At 38.8% G+C, this 23,099-nt stretch overlaps 2 protein-coding genes across 2 annotated transcripts; one reads left to right on the top strand and one right to left on the bottom strand.

The window, feature by feature from the left end:
- The first annotated feature begins 3,871 nt into the window (after positions 1-3,871).
- LOC114531470 lies at positions 3,872-9,084 on the top strand. Its single transcript, XM_028553078.1, has 2 exons — positions 3,872-4,834; positions 7,684-9,084. Exons 1-2 carry the CDS (start codon positions 3,872-3,874, stop codon positions 9,082-9,084), a joined length of 2,364 nt encoding a protein of 787 aa, XP_028408879.1.
- A 438-nt stretch (positions 9,085-9,522) lies between these two features.
- Positions 9,523-17,548, bottom strand: LOC114531469 (cysteine-rich with EGF-like domain protein 2-B). Its single transcript, XM_028553077.1, has 9 exons — positions 17,496-17,548; positions 12,155-12,267; positions 11,624-11,844; positions 10,840-10,885; positions 10,315-10,359; positions 10,028-10,153; positions 9,914-9,945; positions 9,706-9,737; positions 9,523-9,529 (listed from the first exon to the last, which is right to left on the bottom strand). The coding sequence occupies exons 2-9, from the start codon at positions 12,249-12,251 to the stop codon at positions 9,523-9,525; spliced, it is 606 nt and encodes a 201-aa protein (XP_028408878.1). The 5' UTR covers positions 12,252-12,267; positions 17,496-17,548.
- Between the last annotated feature and the right edge of the window lie 5,551 nt (positions 17,549-23,099).

Raw genomic sequence — 23,099 nt, 5'->3', positions numbered from 1 at the left:
TATATGAGCCGATTAATCTCATTTACTGTATCACGCGCACTTTTCATTCCCTCTGAGCTCGGGCTTCCCGTCGCCGATACCCACAATATCGGTTGGTTTTGCGTCCTTCGCACCATGTCAAGAGGATCAAGCAGGTCATCCCGACTGTAATTACAAAACCAAATTACCGAAATTAATACCAACCCCTGGAAGCCGAGCTCAGAGAAAATGATCACCGTCGACCCGAAGGCTCTCAAGAACCGGGCAAAGCCCTAAGTGCTTGTGGGATCATTTCTCGTCACTCGCTTCCCTCGAATTATACCATGACATAACCCCTATATTCGAAACGAGTTATCAACCATCAAAATTACCAAACAGGTTTCTTTCTTTTTTTTTTTTACATGAATAATATCGATATGCCATATATGGTTCGAGTATGAATGAATTTAGGACTATACGCACACCACCCGTAATTGTCACACGATATAACCCTATGTCTATATGCTAAAATAGTAAGTTGATTCCAAGCCTCACATGCGACGCTGAGGACATGCCCGCGCAAAATGCCCGGGTTGTCCGTACACCCAACATTTCAAGTCACTGCGAGCAGGCCTCCCCACTCCAAATCTGCGACGACCGCGGAACGATGTCCCGCGAGGCCTCGCCGGCGCAACAGACTGCTGGAGTGTCTGGTGAGATTCCCAAGATTTTGTGATGACTTTGGCAACTTCGGACTCCTCCTTACTTGCGACCAACTTCATCAAGATGTCTTTTAATAGGCGTTTATCGTTGACAAACGGCCGGCATTGCGTCAAGATAATAAAAACGCTTGAGGCGGTCATCATTTTTGTCGCGACATACGTCGACGACCACCTCCTCTAACGCCGCTAACACGGCGTGCTCATCAAACAGCGATTCTGGCCGTGCTGCAAACGCCTGCAGGGCCAAAATTTTATTCTCCACGGAGGCCTGATCCGTTTTCGACTGCAAGGTCCGTAACTGCTTTTGAAGTTTTTCAATCTGCAAAACAATACTCTCCTCCTGTCCCTGTCCGGACGGGGAATGCTTATCTCTCAACCCTTCACGGTTGTTCCAATGGGCCACGCCACTAACCACATGTTAGTGGTAAATGAATCGTACACAGGTTTAATTATCGCCTGGCCGTGTTGTAGTCAGATACACGCAATGCCCCTACGCGGGCTTGCCTTGTCGGCCCTTTAATGCACCCTTCACGGTTGCATGACCCCAACGTTGCTTTATACCCATCTCTTCAACCCTACGCGGTTGTATATTACAAGTACGTCCCTGCTCGGACTCTGGCTACAGTTCTCGTACCCACTGTAGGACAACTCCTAGTAGCGGGGTTATTAAAACCCCAGATAACCGAATCCAAGTGCCCCCTCACTATTCCTGCATATATATGGCTAAAGCTCAAACAGAACACCTACCCTGGCGGACTATAAATGGGTTCAAAACCTTAATGGTCTAATTTGTCGCCCAGCAATGCGCACCGTCAGCGATTGCGATATAAACATTGAAGTTTAACAAGCCTCGATCAGACCACAATCTGAACGTACATTGAAACTGACATAATGCGACTAAGGTGCTCAATAATTGGTGAAATACCATCTGACGAAAATAGCGACAAGGACAATACCGCCTTGGCAACGACACACTTCATTGATCAGCAGCTATAAACACATGTCTGATTCAAAGCCCTGAAATGGCGAAAACAAGGCACACACGCCCTTCAAATGCGAATCTTTGGCGTAGTAAATGGTACGAAGGTGCCATATCTCTCCCCTGCTTAACCAGATCGCAGAAACTATTCGTCGGCAGCGTACTGAAGTTAACTAGCTATCCAGTAGAACTCTAAAATACCTCAAGCTTGTCATTACTCGTGGGCGGCGTAGCGCCATCAACCACCACATGTTGTGCCAGTGCTTGGCTTGTAGAAGGTCCAGACTCAGACGTCGTCGCTGTCGGCTGGACAGGATCTGTTGTATTAGGCGGTTGAATCGCAGCCTCTGCATCAATAGCCGCTACTATATTTCTAAGCTCTTCGGACGAAGCGCCGGCAGGCCGGGACATCGTGTGAAAGAATCTTGAGAACGTTTTCCTCTGAAGCTCGTGCCAACTGACGTTAATTTATTCCCAGTTACTTTACTTATAATGCTAATGACGTCATCGGGATTATGAATATTCAACTAGTTTGAATAGTTGTATGAACCATTCGTGTTGTTGCAATTTGCCTTTGAGTGACATACTTTGGCAGATACATTCAAACATTCGTCAATGTCTAAAGCAGCAAATTATTTCAAAATTGTTTCAAATGATCAGTTCAAATCAATGAAATTAAAAAAGTTCTCATTAGGATATATATATTAGTTGAACGGCGTCCTTAAAATAAATTTCATTGGAAGATATAAATCTTAAAAGATTCGTTTTTTAAATTTATAACCATCGAAGAGCTTGAAAAGTGAAAACAGATTGTTTACCTGTACAATTCTTTCCAACCATTGCATAACCAGGGAGACAAGTGTCTAAAAATACACAAGAAAAAAAAGTTTTCTCATCCTAGAACCCAAACAAAAAAAGCATATATAAATATTCAGGTACAAAGAGTTGCAAAAAAGTTGCGAGTAAGCGGGTGTGTACCATCCGTGAGGAAGATTTCCTTTGAATGAGGTTTGTGAGGAAGGTTCAAAGTTGAACGCTCTAATTGATCACATGCATATAGCAAAAAAACAAATATCTCTTTATCTCTTCGTTTCGGTAACATCATAACTGGAAGGTACTTTGTCATGACGAGCTCTGTTTTCTGTGCTCTATATAGATCGAGCTCGTACAATTAATAAACAACTCAGACGCAGTTGGAAAAATTATGCTGGCTGCCACTTGATTCATTGACGGTTATTGTCATGATAATGCGACAAATAATTAGATTTCTATATTCTTATATGTTTAATGTACTGACGGGGCGACAATTTTGGTGCTAAGTATTACAATCTATAAAGTCATTTTAATCAGGTAAGGCCGCCTTTTAAAATTTGAGATCGTGGGGGAAAGTAAGGAAAAAAATTAAAAAGTTTAAAAAGTTCTTTTCCGTAAAATGAGATTTTAGTCATATACAAATGCGTTTCTGGGCCTGTACATAGGACATACTTAGAAACTATAAAATCGACGTTAAATATTTTACACCCTAGGTGTGCAATTTTTTCCATTTCCTGAATATTCAGAGAGACACGTGCAGTTGTATGAACCATTCGTTTTAATACAACTTGCATTTGTGTGACATCATGGCCAGAAATTGCGGACATGGAATATGCAGATTGCCGTGGCAAATTTGCATATCTGTTCAAATATTATTCGTTTGCAGAACTAAAAATTACATTGCGCATTCTTAAATTTCGCAAAATTAAGGAAAACCATTGCATCTTTGCAATTTGCCCTGGTTGTTTCTTGTAATTCGTGTCATATTAAAGATCCTGAGTTAATATTTTGCTGGTAAAGGTTTATGTCGGCTCTGCATTTTTATTTTATTTGTACGCTATTACGGTTTTCGTTTTATATGGTATTCAACGTGATAAATGACCAAAACTTTGTTTTGAAAATGCAGGACGAATACTGATAAAACATTTTGAAATACTGTCTCAAAATATTAAGATTAACTTTCTCTGCAACGAGCAATTAAGGCTGTAGTGTTGTTGCATGTTATAGCACAACGTATATGATGTTAGATATAGGACAAGAGCGCGGGCTCAGAGGACGTACAAAAAACGTAGAAGAACACACGCTTGGTTGTAGTAGAAATAAGTATCACGAGTTACGTGAATAAAGTATATTTATCTTGTGCAAAAGACAAACTCTACAATTGGCGACGAGGATTATAATGGCTCAATTAAATTTAATGCCGAACTTGCCACAATTCGATGCTTATTCCGAGCCATCGTCAATCGCAACACGGTGGAAAGAATGGCTCGAACAATTCGAGATTTTTACAATTGCAGCTAAAGTTGAAGACAAGAAACAAAAGCGAGCGCTTCTTTTGCATATCAGCGGGCCAACTGTTCAGAAAGTGTTTAAAGGATTGACGGATACGGGAGACGACTACGATACAGCTGCCGCAAAACTCAACGAATATTTTGCTCCGAAGAAACATATTCGATATGAACGATACCATTTTAAACAAGCATGTCAACAAGACGGTGAGTCTATTGATCAATTCGCTTCTCGACTTCGTAACCTGGCTGAAACGTGTGAGTTTGAGAATATTGATGATGTTATTGCCGATCAAATTCTGGCTAATTGTAGCTCTAATAGACTGAAAGAAAAGATTCTTCGTGAAGAAAAAGCGGATTTGACCTTCATCTTAAAGCAAGGTCGTATTTTGGAATGCTCAAAACAACAAGCAGCTCGTATTGGTACCAACAGCCCTACAACTCCTGAGATCAGTGCCATTCAAGCAACACCTGCAAATCGCCCGCTAACAAGTAATGACCACCGACAACAGCCTAGAGGATATTGTAGAAATTGTGGTGAAACATGGCCCCATGTTCCCTCCAAGCCGTGCCCAGCATTTGGTAAATCCTGCCGTTCCTGTGGAAAGCAAAATCATTTTGCTCGAGTCTGCCGCAGTCGGCCCCAAAATCGCAACACCCAACGCCAAGGCCAGCAGCGTCCAAGACGTGAACAACTGAACCAAATCTCTGAAGACATCGTATCTGATGATGAGGAGGGATATATTTATGCAACCAATACTGACGGGGAACATGCTAATGTGATCTCCAGGCCTCAGCTTCCCGTTGTCATCAATGGTGTTGAAATTGTGATGATGATCGATTCGGGAGCATCAGTGAACATCCTCGACAAGGCAGCATATGAGCAAATAGTTACGCAGAATGATCATATTCAGTTGCAAAAGACGTCGACACGAATTTATGCCTATGGTGCAGCAGAACCTCTTGCCCTACTCGGAAAGTTTCAAGCCACTATTGAAACCTTATCAAGCAAAACCAATGGTTCATTTTATGTAGTTGATGGCTTCCAATGGCTCCATCCTTAGCCATGACACTTCAGTCGCCTTGGGATTAATTTCAGTCCACATTCATCAACACAGTCAGTGCTCAAAAATCCCTACCGCAGTTATTGGAAGAATACCAGGATATCTTCCATGGAATCGGCAAGCTCAAAGATTTCCAATTCCAAATATATATAGACCCAGATGTAAAGCCGTTGCCCAGCTGCCACGTCGTAGACCTTTTCATATCCGAAAGCAAGTAGAGCAAGAAATCGAGAGCTTGGAACAGCAAGGCATCATTGAGGCGGTTGACGGCCCCACACCATGGGTTTCACCTGTAGTGGCAGTCCCAAAAACCAGCAACCCCAAGGAAATCCGTCTTTGTGTTGACCTCCGTCAACCAAACAAAGCTGTCCAACGCCAGCGCCATCCCACACCTACCATCGAGGAAGTCACAAACGATTTGAATGGGGCAAGTGTTTTTTCCAAACTCGACCTTCGTTCTGGATACCATCAAATTGAGCTTACACCTGCCTCCCGGTACCTCACCACATTTACCACGCATAAGGGCCTCCGCCAATATACCCGTCTCCTTTTTGGTTTGGCCTCAGCCTCGGAAGTTTTCCAACAAGTTATTCAACAGGCACTACAGGGAATCCCAGGCGTGAAAAACATTTCAGACGACATTATTGTGTTTGGGCGTACGCAAGAAGAACACGATGCTGCTCTAGCCGATACCTTTCAACGTCTGCGGGAAAAAGGTCTAACCCTCAACGGGTCCAAGTGTGTTTACAACAAGCAGAATCTGGCTTTCTTTGGGTATGTGTTTTCTGCAAAAGGCATGTCTGCGGATCCCAAGAAGATTGCTGCTATCTGTGATGCCACCCCTCCCACGAATCCGTCAGAAGTCCGAAGTTTCCTTGGGTTAACCGGATTTTGTTCCCGTTTTATTCCGAATTACGCCACATTGACGGAGCCGTTGAAACACTTGACCAGAAAAGGAGTGCGTTGGAACTGGGGGGTTCAGCAGAACAAGTCTTTTCTCGCTTTAAAAGAGTGTTTGACCAGCAACCGCACGATGGCTTATTTTGATCCTAGCAAGCGCACGATTGCCACGTTTGATGCAAGCCCCTTCGGACTGGGTGTCGTGCTAACGCAAGTTGACGCAGACGGACAGGAACGCTCTGTTGCATATGCAAGTCGTACGCTTAGCGATGTAGAACGACGATACTCGCAGACCGAACGTGAAGCACTAGCCATCGTTTGGGGTTGTGAGCGGTTTCATTTATACCTCTATGGTTCTCAGTTTGAAATCGTCACAGACCACAAGCCACTTGAAACCATTTTTAACAATCCCGCCTCTAACCCTCCAGCCCATTACCAGAAATTTGCGACATGATAATTTGCATTTATACTAATTTGCATTTAACTTTCAGCATAATGGCCTTCAACTTTTACTGTAAAATACATATAGTAAATATACAAAACCTTAAAATGTCGTTGCCCTAGACCGTGCCTACTGTTTGCCGACCTCTGGGTCAATAGAACAGCCGTTTCCCAAAGTTTTAATGATCGAATTACTTACCTTAGGTATTTCTACGTTCGGCCAACTGATTGTGAACAAATGTGTATATAGCCTTCGTATTGTTCAAGTTCCTGATAAGACTGATAATATTTTTTAAAGTGATTGCAGTGAAAATCCGAGCCGTACAGAAAAAGACAATATCTTTAACAATTTTTTTTGGTATATTACACGTCAATAATTTATCAACTACCTGAATCGAGATATTCGAATCAATGTGAGCGATTTTATAAGTTCGTTGACAGAACACGGATAAAACTTTGAGCAATATATTTTTAAATTTGGCAGATTGCAGAAATGCCTAAGCTAAAAAATTTGGTCACCGAAACGATTCTAAACAGCTGCTCTACCGATCTAGAGGTCGGCAAACAGTAGGCAAGGTCTAAGGCAACGGCATTTTTAAGTTTTGTATATTTACTCTATGTATTTTATAGTAAAAGTTGAAGGCCATTATGCTGAAAGTTAAATGCAAATTAGTATACATGCAAATTATCATGTCGGAGGATTAGCGGAGGATTTGTGAGCGCTTTGTGTGCGTTTAAATATATTTTACGAGGGACAAACGGGAATAACGTAAGCGAACGAAATATTTATATATTACGGAACTAGACAACTTCGAGTAATAACTTCAAGTTTCGTTGGCAAATTTTGTCCGCTCATGTCATTTTTATCGCCTGTTTTATAATTATTGCCGTCTATTTGACATGCATTATTACAGTAACGGTCGTATAGAAATCTAAATTTCATAAAATTCGGAGGGGACAAGTCGCGATTTGTAGAATACGATAAGTAGTTAGTGGGCATTGTAGGCCGACGCTTACTCTACAATGCCTTGCTTTCGTTTGTTGTGGTTCACAAACAGTTTAGCTAATATTTTGAATGAATTGTGCTCTTCTGATACAATTTCACATAAAAAATATTTTAATTAAAGCAATTAGATACGTGCGTTCGAGGTGTTACGCAATCGCATGTCGCGTTTTTCTGGCGATGCCGCATCCAACGCTGGGCTTTGAGACTTCAACCGTACACCTTCACCGTGAAATACAGGCCCGGACCGCTGAACATTGCTGATTATCTATCACGCCATCCTTCGCGTTCCCAGACAACGAGAGAGCGGAAGATTGCTGAAGAGTATGTGAATTATCTGGTCGGCCATGCTATACCCAAAGCTATGACTCTAGAAGAAGTTAACAGTGCATCAAAAGCTGACCCTATTTTCCAACGCCTTCGTCAGGCAATTACCACGGACGTTTGGCCAAGCAATGATCCTGACCTTACCCCATTCAACAAAGTCAAGTTCGAGCTCACTGTTGCAACGGATTCCGACATCATCCTTCGGGGAACACGCGTAGTCCTCCCAAAATGTCTTCAATTGCGAGCAGTCAAACTTGCGCACGAGTCCCACCAAGGCATTGTAAAAACAAAGCAGCTCCTTCGAGAAAAGGTATGGTACCCTGGCATTGACAAGGACGTCAAGACAGAGATCGATGATTGCATCCCATGTCAAGCAACAAGCCAAAATGTGACACCAGAACCCCTCCAAATGACGACCTTACCAACGGCGCCGTGGAGCCAAGTTTCAACCGATTTTTGTGGCCCTTTCCCATCCGGTGACTACTTGCTAGTTGTCATTGACGATTACTCTCGGTATCCGGAGGTGGAAGTTCTTCGATCTACCTCCGCTGAAGCGACTATTCCGAAGTTAGATAGAATCTTTGCTACGCATGGGATTCCGGATGTTATGAAGTCTGATAACGGCCCCCCATTTAGTGGTCACGAATTCGCCAAGTATGCTAAAGAGAAAGGTTTTCAACACCGTAGAATTACACCACTATGGCCAGCTGCTAACGGCGAAGCTGAACGTTTTATGCGTACACTAAGCAAAGCCATCAAAACAAGCTCAATCGAAGGAAAGAATTGGAAGAAAGATCTACAACAGTTTCTCCTGCAGTACCGAGCTACGCCGCACTCGACTACCGGGAAGTCGCCGGCGGAGCTTTTGTTTGGTAGGAAAATCAAAACTAAACTGCCTGCAGTGCTCGTGCCACCTCTCGATGATGCAGAAATGCGTTCCAAAGACCGACAAGGGAAGAAGAAGATGAAAACCTATTCCGACCGTCGGAATCACCACAAACCTAGCCGCGTTTGTGTAGGTGATATGGTATTGATAAAACAGAAGCGAAAGAATAAGTTGTCCTCACGCTATAATCCTAAACCTGCACTTGTCACCAGGAAGAAAGGAACATTAGTGACCGTACAGAAAACAGATGGATCAACACTAAGCAGAAATTCCTCTCATCTTAAGAAAGTTACAAAACGGGCAGCAGAGCAGTGGGCAAACATTCCTAACGACAGTGGAGAGGATGATGATGATGATGACGATGGGAGCAACGAGAACAATGTAGAACTTCAAAACGCAGGTCAGGAACAGCGAGGTCAAAACCAACGACCAGCAAGAGAAAGGCGGCGTCCGAACTATCTTGGTGACTATGTGATGTATTAAAGCTAACATCTGAAACAACTTTAACATTAATAATAATTTGTTTTGTTGTGTTATGGTTACAGTTCGATAAAAGGGAGAGATGTAGTGTTGTTGCATGTTATAGCACAACGTATATGATGTTAGATATAGGACAAGAGCGCGGGCTCAGAGGACGTACAAAAAACGTAGAAGAACACACGCTTGGTTGTAGTAGAAATAAGTATCACGAGTTACGTGAATAAAGTATATTTATCTTGTGCAAAAGACAAACTCTACAAAGGCAAATTATAATCGACCACCTAAAGCTGTATTTATAGCGTTTAGTACTGTGCACATTACAGTTTACTATAAGCTCACGAAGCTTTATTTTGACACCATATGCAAATTTAGGCGGAAGTAGAATGTTAATTATGTCCGAATTTTCTGGCCATGACTTTGGCAGATATATTCGAACATTCGTCAATTTCTAAAATTGTAAGTTTCTCAGAAGGTATAAAGCATATTTAAATGATAAAAAGCGTGAGGTTTATTATAGGTAATTTTTTTACCTGTGCAATTTTTTCCATTTCCTGAATATCCAGTGAGACACGTGCAGTTGTATGAACCATTCGTATTAATACAACTTGCATTTGTGTGACATACTTTGGCAGATACATTTGAGCATTCGTCAACGTCTAAAATTGTGAGTTTCTCAGAAAGTATAAAACATATTTAAACGATAAAAAGCGTGATATTTATGATAGGTAATTTGTTTACCTGTGCAGTTCTTTCCATTTCCTGAATATCCAGTGAGACACGTGCAATTATATGAACCATTCGTATTAATACAACTTGCATTTGTGTGACATACTTTGGCGGATAAATTCGAACATTCGTCAATGTCTAAAATTGTGAGTTTCTCAGAAATTATAAAGCATGTTTCAACGATAAAAAGCGTGATATTTATTATAGGTAATTTGTTTACCTGTGCAGTTCTTTCCATTTCCTGAATATCCAGAGAGACACGTGCAGTTGTATGAACCATTCGTATAAATACAATATGCATTTGTGTGACATACTTTGGCAGATACATTAAAACATTCGTCAATGTCTAAAGCAGCAAATGATTTTAAAATGTTTCAAATGATCAGTTCAAATCAATCAAAATAAAACAGTTCACATTAGGATATATTAATTTACAGGCGTCTTTAAAATGAGCTTCATTGCAAGATTTAAATGCTAAACGATTCGCTTTGAAGGCAGATTGTTTACCTGTACAATTCTTTCCAACTTTTGCATAACCAGGGAGACAAGTGTCTAAAAAACACAAGAAAAACAAGTTTTCTCATCGTAAAACCCAAACAAATTAAAAGCATAATTTATATAAATATTCAGGGAGACAGTGTTGCAAATAGCTGCGGGTACGCGGGTACCATCCGTGAGGAAGGTTTGCTTTGAATGAGGCTTGTGAGGAAGGTTCAAAGTTGAACGCTTTAATTGATCACATGCATATACCAAAAAACCAAATATTTCTTTATCGCTTCCTTTCTTTAACTTCATATCTGGAAGGTACCTTGTCATGACGAGCTCTGTTTTCTGTGCTCTAGATCGAGCTCGTACTATTAATAAACAACTCAGGGTTGGAATAGTTATGCTGGTTTCCACTTGTCTCAGTGACTAACGTTATTTTGGACGGTTTTCAAAACTTGAAATCCTAACAGAGGAAGCTTTAACTCTTTTTGCAACTCTGCAGGTACACCACGCAGATATATATTTTTGAGAATTTTGGAACAGTACCTGCACTTTCGTTGACATTTTCTCTTTTTCGTTTCTCGTTCTTTGTCTATTCAAAAATGATAACAACCACATTGCCGTTGTTTAAAACAAAACAAACTATTCACAAATATTAGATTACTTCTAAAATTATATACTTGATCTTCCTTTAGCTTTTTTTTATAGTTTGCAAAAGAAAATTTAGTTATCTTCAATATCGTCATTTGGCGTTAAACCCGAATATAGATCAAAACTCAAAAACACAAACATCCTAAAGCATTAATTTAAATCTCGTAGTTGAATAATAGTCATAAACTTATTTCTGGAACTTATTTACCCACAACTTGCCGATACACGCATACATTATGGTTACAAGTGTTTTGGCAACCCCAGCCAAACACAATTCCAAACGTTATAAAATTATACTCTACTATAATTATATAAAATTAGTGCGTTTTATTTCTATACGAACGCAATAATTAATGACTTGGAGGAAGTGATATCCGTTTGCCTTGCAAACACTGCACAACGTTCACTTTGATAAAAATTTTTTGTTGTTAAAAAATGAACTTATAATTAAATTTGTCACCAATCATTTCTCAAATGCGTAAGATTTTCACGAAAGCGTAAATATTAATGCCGAAGAAATGTTGGCCCGGCATTAATCGGAGCAAATATATTTGTACTCCAACTCATTCTATTTTCCTGCTAATATAGATATCAATTATCTATTGGCTTGCAATTTTAAAGCGGTTATATGCATACGGATGTGTATGTAAATACAAGCAAAGAGTCTTGGAAACCTCACCGCTTCAATATCAAGCATCAATACCCAATCTCCTGTTTTTGCTTTTTCTCTCTCTTTAGTAACGTTTGTCAGTTGGCAATTTTCAACATTTTTTGTTGTTCTGTAGTTGAATCCAACACATTTTTCTTCGTCTTTGCATAGATTGTGACATCCTAACATGACATGTAAAGATGTAATATTGTGTTTTGATATTATCTCATCAGCGGGCAATGATGGACCTCCTAAAAATTTCAAGAAGACTCGTTAAAAATTTTGGAACGAGAATTGAATCGGAATTTATCTGTATGATTAATCGGAATTTAGAAACCATTTTATTCATGGAATGTTAAAAAATTAAAATTCCACGACAATATCTTTTACTAACGAGAGTCTTATAGGGCGCTAAAACATCTCAATGATTATAAAAATTTTAAAATGCAAAATATCGAATCTTGTATAGGTCAATTTACAAATGACTAAAAGAATTGTTAGCGTTTTTAACGAAATTCAACGTCGATAATATTTTACTAAACAACATTAAGGATGACTCACCTTTTATGATTATGTAACTTCTTGGAAAACATTGGTTTGCAAGAACGTTTCCAATATCAAGCAAAAGCAAGATCAAGGTAGCTGTTACAAGCATCATTTAAATCGTCTTTTGTCTGGTCAAAAGTATATAGAACGGGAGACGTTTTTTAGAGGTATGACCAGGACAGAAAACGAATAGAACTGTATCGTGAGATACAGTATCGTGTTGGTTTTAATTACGTTGCTATAATCACAATATATACCCACGTAAATAAGTAAGGCGACTTTTTAAAAGTTTTGACTGTCTTATAAAGTAAAGCGTTGGAAGTGTTTATACTTAGTGCGCCAGAAATAATATTAATTAGTAATATTTTACTGTTTTTGAATTCGAACTTCAAGGGGAAGGGCTGCATTGAATGGAAAACACATGCATTCATACAGTATACCCGCCATTGCGCTCAAAAAATCACCACAAAACTTAAATATTATGTCCGTCTTGACATAGATACTTCGAGCTGAAAAGGAAAACACAACGTATCTTCCGTGCAGTATAACCGAAATATTGCTCTAAAAAATTGTATGCAATGCTCTTAAAAAAGTCATGAAAATCGCAGCACTGAAAACCAAAATACCATGCATGACTTAATTTCTTCAGGAGAAGAACGATCGACACGACTGCCCTTGACTCTTAACCTAAAGACATCGGATATTACTGAAAATGAAGTGTAAATTATAGAAGCATGCAATATAACGTAATTTGCAGTTTTATTTAATTAAAACTTAAATTAAATTGTCTTTTATTTTCAAAACAGCGAATGCCGCTCGTAAACAATACGTGCATATGTAGCCTAGTTTCGACAAACTTAACGGGAAATAGCAGCCGTCACTCAGTATATCTATCAAACCTCATTTGTTTTCAAGTTTTCGGTGGCATATATGCTGTGCTGTGTATTTGTGTACTTTTGGAAAAGAATTCCACTCATTTTGTCAATGACGTGACCTTTTCTAGGCTACTGTAATTTTTTTCTTTTCTCTTTCCTCTTCGCATCCGCGTCGGTTATAAACTGCTATATAGCAACAGCCTGTACTTTTTATTAGCCCCCACTTCTCTTCTATATGACCCCACATAGCTAGCCATTGACCATTTTCGAATATTGCTACTGTGCACGTTCGTAAGCAGTTCAGAGTGACCAATTTAATACGAAAAACGAAATTCAAGCTATTTTGCACTGATGAAAATGACTTGTTCACAGTGTTTTTTGCTCAATAAGAACTGTTTTGCTATCATAATTTTGAACTTATATACATGTCCCCTGGATTCAAGCAGAAACAAACGAAACTAGTCCCATTCTGGTTAAAAATTCGCCATTTTTATTAGCAATATTTTACTGTTTTCGAATTCAAACTTAAAGGGGAGAGCTAGGTAGCATTGCATGGAAGATACATGCATACAATTAGTACACGCGATTGCGTTCAAAAAATCACCAAAAAAATAAGATTATATACTTTGAGCTAAAAGGAAAAACAGCGTACCGTACAACTCAGTATTACCGAAATACCGCTCTAAAAAATTTTATAAGCGAAATGCTGTTTAAAAGACCTGAAAACCAAAACACTAATAAACAAAATAGTGAAAATACCACGACTTAATTTCTTCGGGATAACGATCGCGGCCCCTTACTTAATTCAATTCAAAAACCGGTGTATATTACTGAAACTGTAGTGTAAATTATAGAAGCATGCTATATAACGTAATTTGCAGTTTTATTTAATTAAAAACTTAAATTGAATATCTTTTATTTTCAAAACAGCGAATGCCGCTCGTAAACAGTACGTGCATTATTATGTAGCCTAGTTTCGACAAATGTAAGGGGGCGAATTGCAGCCGTCACTCAGTATTTCTATCAAACCTCATTTTAAGGGTAGTTATTGTTATATGACCATTCACATTATTTTACAAATAATGAAACAAAAATATATTTTGTTGGCATATGCTGTGCATATATATTGCTACCGTGCATGTTCGTTAGCCATTTAGAGTCACCAATATTGGGCAACATTGAATATTTAAAAGAAACATTCAACGACCTTCAAGCTATTTTACACTGACTAAAATAGCTTTAAAAGACCTGAAAATCAAAACACTGAAAAACAAAATAGTGAAAATACCACGACTTAATTTCTTCGGGAGAACGATCGGGGCCCCTAATTTTAATTCAATTCAAAAACCGGTGTATATTACTGAAACTGAAGTGTAAATTATAGAAGTATGCATTATAACTTAATTTGCAGTTTTATTTAATTAAAAACTTAAATTGAATATCTTTTATTTTCAAAACAGCGAATGCCGCTCGTAAACAGTACGTGCATTATTATGTAGCCTAGTTTTGACAAACTTAAGGGGCGAATTGCAGCCGTCACTCAGTATTTCTATCAAACCTCATTTTAAGGGTAGTTATTGTTATATGACCATTCACATTATTTTACAAATAATGAAAAAAATATATATTTTGTTGGCATATGCTGTGCATATATATTGCTACCGTGCATGTTCGTTAACCATACAAAGTCACCAATATTGGGCAACATTAAATATTTAAAAGAAACATTCAAAGACATTCAAGCTATTTTATACTGATTAAAATAGCTTTAAAAGACCTGAAAACCAAAACACTGAAAAACAAAATAGTGAAAATACCACGACTTAATTTCTTCAGGAGAACGATCGGGGCCCCTAATTTAATTTAATTCAAACACCGGATATTACTAAAACTGAAGTGTAAATTATAAAAGTATGCAATATAACTTAATTTGCAGTTTTAGTTCATTAAAAATTTGAATAAATTAGTTATATTTTATTTTCAAAACAGCGAATGCCGCTCGTAAACAGTACGTGCATTATTATGTACCCTAGTTTCAACAAACTTTACGAGCGAATAGCAGCCGTCACTCAGTATTTCTATCAAACCTTATTTTAAGGGTAGTTATATTGTTATGACCATTCTCATTATTTTCAGAAAATGAAAAATAGCATATTTCGTAAAAGATTCGGCAAAAGATTTGGGATTCCAATTGTGTGTGGCATATACTGTGTATTTCAGAAAAGACTTCCACTCATTCTCCCAATGAGAAAGCCTTATCTATGCTGTAATTTATTTTCTTTTCTCTTTCCCCTTCGCATCCTCACCCACACAGCCATTAAACATTTGTCGAGTGGTGTTACCGAGTGGTGTTCGCGAGCAGTTCAGAGCGACCAAATTAACACGAAAAACGACATTCAATTAAGCTACTAAACGTTGATGAAAATGACTTGTAATTCATGCACAACACAAATGACATTGTTTTGACGATGCAGTCATGCAGCCTATGAGTAAAGAACGAAAGTTTTGTTTGCTTGACGAGAACTGTTTTACTATTATAATTTTGATCTTATATACATGTCCCTGAATTCAAGCAGAAGCGAAATTAGTCCCATTCATTTATTACGGTTAAAAAGTCGCCATTTTTATTACTAATGGTTTATGGTTTTTGAATTCGAACTTAATGAGAGGGGAGCATTGCATGAAACTTACATCCATGCATGCAGTACCCGCCATTGCGCTCAAAAAAATCACCAAAAAACCTTAATAAATTATTATGTCCTTGTTGACATAGATACTTCGAGCTAAAAAGGAAAAAAAACAACGTAGCTACAACTCATACCGACATACCGCTTCTCTAATAACCGAAATGCTGTTTAAAAAGACTGCAACACTGAAAACCAAAACACCACGACTTAATTTCTTCAGGAGAACGGGCGAGGCCCAACATGAACAGTTCAATTCAAAAACCGATGTATATTACCGAAGCTGAAAATTATAGAAGCATGCAATATAACTGAATTTGCAGTTTTAGTTTGTTAAAAACTTAAATTAACTATATATCTTTTATTTTCAAAAAAGCGAATGCCTCTAATAAATAGTACGTGCATATATATGTGCTAACTAACTTAACGGGCGAATGGCAGTCGTCACCCAGTATTTCTATGAAACCTAATTTTAAGGGTTTCTGAAATGTGCCGGCCAAAAAGTTAATAATAAGGAGTATAGGCTGGTTGTTATTAGACATGAAATACCGTTTATGTTTAAGGAAAAAAATTAGGATTCCAATTGCTGTCATTTGGGTGTCGCATAGGCCGTGTATTTCGGGACAGAATTCCACTTATTCTCCATAATGAGAAAACCTTATCCACTGTAATTTGTTTTATTTTCTCTTTCCCCTTCGCATCAGCGTCGCTGGGTTAAAAGCTGCTAGGAGCAGCCTATTTTCCATTAGCTAATTCCCACTTTTTTTCCTATATATAACCCCAGATGACACAGCCATCAGCCATTTGTCGAATATTGCTACGTGTTCGCAAGCAATTCAGGGTTAATGATCAATTTAATACGAAAAAAGATATTCAAGCTATCATTTGCATTGACTAAAATGACTTATAACTTATTCAATGACTTTGACCAGCCTAAGAGTAAAGAATTGAAATGTTGTTTGCTCTACAAGAACTGTTTATATCATGTCGAACTTGTACATGTCTCCTGAATTCAAGCAGAAACAAACGAAATTATTACCCTTCTTGTTAAAAATTCGCCATGAAAATACAAGCTTGCTTATCTCAGAAGTGAGAGCCTGCATGGCGCAATACATGCAATTCTGCTGTGCCAAAGGATTAAAAGATAGACAGTTCCGTAGCTAACCTTAAAATCCATAATCGTATACTATCATGCTATCAACATTTTAAGTTTTTATCATTAATTCCTCGCCTTCAAATCAATTGCTTTCACAGTTAGTGAAAATGAAAATTGACATAATGCGAATAAATCGCAAAGCTGCTTGGCTACAGTACACTGCATGTCATTGAGCGTGTATATAAAAATTATATATAGACGGGCACACACATGGAAGGGCGCAGTATGGTTAACAATTCTGGTTTACATGGTTTACTGACCTGCTTGCTTGATGCCTAGTTTAGACAAGACACGGTTGCATGATGATGTGTTTTGAACCTTGCATGACGGGCATTGACAAAAAGTAATTTATATTTATAAGCGTCGGACATATATTGCATTTCCGAAGGAATTAGAATAAATGATGCCGAGTATTGCAAGCCCACGCGGAATAAAAATTAGCTAATCATTAAATATAATTGACTATACACAGTGTGAAGGATAAGAAAAGTTTCGCACAAAAAATACAGCACTTTATTACGTATAATTATAGCCAATTTATCTATATAAATTATTGCCTATACCATGTAATTTAGAAAAGTTTCTAGCGAATATATGTTTGAACATTGAGAGATATAATTTAATAATTTAAAATTCCTTACCGATATATGGTCGTTTTTCTTTTATTCACTTTCCACTTTCTGGATATGGCAGCGCCTGCTCTTTCAACGCCCTAAATGAAATGAATTACCCAGCGTGAAAAATACGCGCTTTCTAACAGAGTGTTCACTCCAGATGTTACACAAGAGCCTTGCAATTAACAAATAAAATTAAACCGGATATTACTCCTTTCAAAATTTGAAGACTTGTTTTTAGCCGCGCACCGCGCACGTCCACTTAATTATTGCAGTAGTTATTCCCTGTCAAGTGTCAAAAACATTATTTTCATTACAATATTTTATTACTTAGGGGCTGTTTATACATACACACATCGCCTTTATTAAAAAACACGCTATACCATTTAGTAAAATGCTGATATGATCCCGCCTAGCCGCGGAAACGACAGTTTCCGAGATCCCGCTTGTAATACAAACAATATAATTATAATGAGTGTTTATATGATAACTCTTCCATCCCACCTTGGCAGGATCGCGGCAAGAAGCGCCATTTTCCATAGATATAAACACTCCATCCCGCTTGGCCGGGATGATGTCGCGATAGACATACTTTCGGAACATGCGTATATTCGTTTCCTACCATAAAACATGGCATCGAACAACCCTGTACTATAAAATTATCTCGATATAAACACGCCATCCCGCCTTGGCGAGTTTCATATACACATGCTAGACGGGATCATATAAACAGGCCCTTATAGCTATTATTCAGTTATGTATAAAGGTCATTATATGATGAAGTTACCGTGTATGCACAATTCTAACTATAAACATGCGTATTACCGTCGTTTGATTTTAAACCTTGCCATCAATAAATAAACACTAGAATATGAGATCAGAACTGATTTTCAATGATCTGTATGACATTGCAATAATTTATGAAATCTCGGTTAATTGGAAAATTAAACGAGACTTACCTGTAAGTTGAAGTTTGATTGAGATTCTATCACATGACTTTGGCAGGGGGATCACATGAGATAGCACTGCGCCTGCGCCCAATCACTCTTTATAACAACTTGGTCACGTTAAAGCCACCTCAATACCCCACAAATAACATAAAGTGCAAGGGCTGGGAATACCATGTTAATATGGTATAAATAGGGTGGGCATGTGATCCCCCTGCCAAAGTCATGTGATAGAATCTCAATCAAACTTCAACTTACAGGTAAGTCTCGTTTAATTTTCCAATTCTATCACATGACTGGCAGGTTGGTATCACATGAGACTTTAAAGTTTAACGTGACCAGAAAATGCTGATCCTTACAAGCGTGGATCAAGCATAATAGTAAACCACGACATAGACAAACAATTACATAACCCCAAAAGGTAAATTGTAATCATAAGATGGCTGTTAACAACCCCTTCTTCAACCTCCTAAAGGTTGAGAATATTAACGTCAATAAGAACACGTAAATCATAGAGCCAACATAATTAAGCATGTTTATATTGTTTGGCCCAATAAGTTAATAAGTTAAACAGCTGTTTCGCAAATTCAGCTTAACATTGCCTGAGTTAGATCATCCTCCTCAACAACCGGTTTGTTGTAGAACCTCCTAAATGTGTTTTCTGAGGTCCATCCGGCAGTCCTCATAATTGATCCAACAGGAACTGACTTGGCATTAGCTTTAGAACAAGCAGCAGCACGCGTGCTGTGGGATTTGAAAGTGTTTGTATCAATGCCCGCATTATGAAGAACTATTTTCAACCACCGTGATATTGTGTCTCGTGATACTGGTTTGAACGGCTTTACATAACTCAACAGCACCTGGGTGTTCTCTTGTCTCACTTCCTCAGTCCGTTGCAGATACACATTAAGAACATCGACTGGACAGATGTCTGCATCAGGGGTGAATCTTGAAAACCTTATACATTGGCCAGAGTTTCCAGGTCCACTTGTCTTTGTATGTTCTAGGAGTTGAAATGTGCATGAACTTTCGGTGAGAGTCATTCCTGTTATATCAAGCATAACAATAGACTGACCCCTCTGTGCAGTTACCAATGACAACAACATAACCAATTTAAGTGTCAATTCCTTTAATGGTATTTCCTTATTAGGTGTAAGTGTTTTGAGGTATGTAAGAACTTTGTCAACATCCCATACAGTGTTATATTTTGGCACCGGCTTTCTGGTCAGAAAGACTCCCTTTAAGTATCTGGACACAAGAGGATGCGTACCAAATGTTTCTGATCCATGAATGTTAATGATTGTAGACAAAGCTGACCTTGCTGTATTGATGGCTGAATAACTGAGACCAGCATTGTAGAGTGTTTGTAAGAAATTCATTGCCTGACTTAGTTCCGGTTTATATGGATTACCCTGTCTTTGATGACAAAAGTCCAACCACTTGGTAATGTAAGTGTGGTATTGCTTTTTTGTGTTACTTCGCCATGATGACATGATAACTTGGGTAACTTCTTCTGATAGCTGGAAGTTTGCCAGGGATTCCCTGATACAGGGCATACTATCAGCTTTAGCTTTGGGATTGGGTGTGTTTTGTACTGTGGATGGCTCAACATCGTGTCTAGATGCTGGTCGAGGACCCATGGTTGACTGTGCAATAATTGCAACAGGGGTGTGAACCATGCCTGAGTCGGCCAAAGTGGGGCCACCAATATTCCTGTCGCTTGGTCCATCTGGATTTTTTGAATGCAGCGTTGGATCAGACTAAAAGGTGGGAAAGCATAAAAAAAGTTCATGTGTCGCCAATCAACTGTGAATGCATCAATGTATGTACAATAGGGGTCCGGCTCCCATGAGGCATAGTTCTCAAGTTGATGATTTAGTCGGCTTGCAAACAAGTCAACATTAATATTAGGATAGTTAATTAGTATCTGCTGAAAATACAACTTGTTAAGCTGCCATTCATGTTCATCTTTAAACTGTCTAGATCTTCTATCAGCTATAATGTTATGAACCCCAGGTATATGGGCTGCAGACACCCAGATGTTGCGAGTGATACACCAATCCCATAATTCGCATGCAAGCTGATTCAAATCCTCTGATTTGGAACCACCCATATTTTTTATGTACGCTATTGCTGTGGTATTATCTAATTCTAGTCTCACATGATTATCACCCATTCCAGGGCAAAATGCTTTAAGCCCAAAGAATGCAGCTCTGAGTTCTAGGGCATTAATATGTTGCTCTTGTTCCGCAGCTGACCAACGGCCACCTGTTTTTCTCAGAGCATGCTGCACCCCATCGGCTTTTGAAGCATCTGTCTGGATGGTAATTGAGGGTTTCCCATGTGTTATATGCTTTTGGGAAGTAGCTATGTTATCTAACCACCATTGTAATTCCTCACGGGACTTTTTAGATAGATTTACATGTCCCTGGTAGCTACCTTTAGAGGCAGAAAGGGCTAACACTTTATCTTTTTCCAAATTACGATAGTGTAATGGCCCAAACTCCACACCTGGAAAATTTGCTACCAGTACCCAATAACCTCAGCCAACTCTTGAATGGTGGGGTTCTGTTTGTTTAAAAGCAGCATGCAACCCTGTTCAGTTTTCATAATTTTATCAGGGGTTGGTGTAACAGTCATTGTTATAGAGTTTAATATAAACCCCCAAAACACAATAATTTGTGTCGGGTTTAATATGGATTTCTCCCGGTGTGGGGTGAACCCCACTTGTTCGAAAAGGCCTTTAGTTGCCTTGACATTGTTAGTGCATTCGGTTACTGTGTCTCCTAGCAGAAGAGAGTCATCAATGTAACCAAGGTTAGTATGCCCTTGTTCATGCAGTGTGGCATATACTGGTTTCATCAGTTTTGTGAATAGACGAGGGGCACTAGAGAGGCCATTAGGCAAGCACGTGTACTGATATAATTTCCCATCAAATTTGAATTTAAGGTACTTCTGAAAATCATGTTGGACCGGTACACTATAATAAGCATACAGTAATTATGTAAATCGCAGTGTGAATTGTAACGGAAAACAAAATCGCGCGTCTTTCCTCGTTGAACGCAAACCGTGCAGTGATTGGGCGCAGGCGCAGTGCTATCTCATGTGATACCAACCTGCCAGTCATGTGATAGAACCAACATCGGCAACGTTTTACTTTGTCGCCTTTAAGGAAACGTTTGGAACTTTATATCATACTGAGTAATAATATTATGAGACGCCTGCTCAGGGTTACGCGCATAATTTCGTTCACCGCCAATCTGCTATGGATGCTAGCAGTAGAATAGTTGGTAGAACAGTTTCGAATCAGCTCTTAAGCCAGTTTTCCGCTAGCGAAATTTTTCGCACGAATCGACATTTTACTTTTGTTTCAGAGCTCTCAACTGCAACCATCTGGAACAAATTGCTCGAATACAAAGGAATAAAGTCGCTTCGCGCGAAAAATATCGCTAGTGGAAAACCGGCTTTAAATGAAGGGCATCGACTTCATTATTCACCGACAATGACTTCGGTTGGGCGAATAACTTCTAAAGAGAGGCAGAGACACAATGGCATCTCTTTAGTCTAATGTTAAGTGTAGAGTGTAGCAGGGCGTAGGAATATAGTTCATCACAAATAGTTTTAGTGTTATGAGTTTTAGTGTTTCATAGGTTCAAGAAAGACAGCGCAAATTAGTTCGCTAAATGTTGTCATCTAGCGCAATTGTTCTCAAAACAACTTCAAAATAGTATCTCTCTCGAGGTAATTCAAAATAGTATCTTGGCGCCAACTATGGCGCCTCGTAAACGTATACACCCCCCCCAATCTTGAGCACATTCTACGACCCGGAGCGCAGAATACACTGTAGAGTGCCTATACGTAATCATATTCAGCATTATCAACGTCAGGATTATTCAGTTTTCTTAGAAAAAAAGAAAATGCAGTATATACTATACTAACCACTTATTAACCGAATTTGAGGTCCGTACAAGAAAAATATCAGACCGAGGTCTTGACAGTACGGACCGAGCGATATAGCAAGGTCCGTACATGCATAAAAGACCGAGGTCTGATATTTTTCCAGTACGGACCGAACGTATTCGGTTATTAAGGGATTTATTATATGGCATACAGTATTTAGTTTATTTATTTATTTATACAATGCGCTGCAGCATTCTTGCCGGCTCTTTCGCAAGCCAGTCGCCAAGCAAGCACTGAAGTGGCTTCTAAAACTTTGTTTTTTACTCGTTAAATAAGAATGATACAGCTAGTAATAAAAACAAAAATCAAAGATGAATAAATATAATATTCACATGTACCAAATAATGCTCTTCTTCGTCCATTCTCCGTCGATATTTTTCGTGTCAAAAGTAAAAGTGCAAGTTTGTTTTTGTTCAAAAATATGAGAGTTGGACCGTTACTATGGCAACGGTCTAATACTGGGGGGTTCCAGACCGGCAAAGAACCAATTAGCGCACGCCATTTAAGTCACGAAACCGCGTGCCATATAATAATTGTTCTTATTACGACTAGAAAAGACTTTTTGCTTATATACATCAGTAACGAAATAATTTTTGAGCGCACGCATACAGGAGTTTGTCGGTGCAAAGCATTTATTAAACATTTTTTTCTTCCAATCACACCAGTGCAAGATGTATTTTATCGCTAAATGACTTACTTGCAAACACTCTCCTTATTTTTTTCC

The sequence above is a fragment of the Dendronephthya gigantea genome, unplaced genomic scaffold (genome assembly GCF_004324835.1).
Source record: "Dendronephthya gigantea isolate DGI-Jeju-01 unplaced genomic scaffold, DenGig_1.0 000072F, whole genome shotgun sequence".
Taxonomy (NCBI): domain Eukaryota; kingdom Metazoa; phylum Cnidaria; class Anthozoa; order Malacalcyonacea; family Nephtheidae; genus Dendronephthya; species Dendronephthya gigantea.
This window is presented reverse-complemented; position numbering and strand designations above follow the sequence as displayed.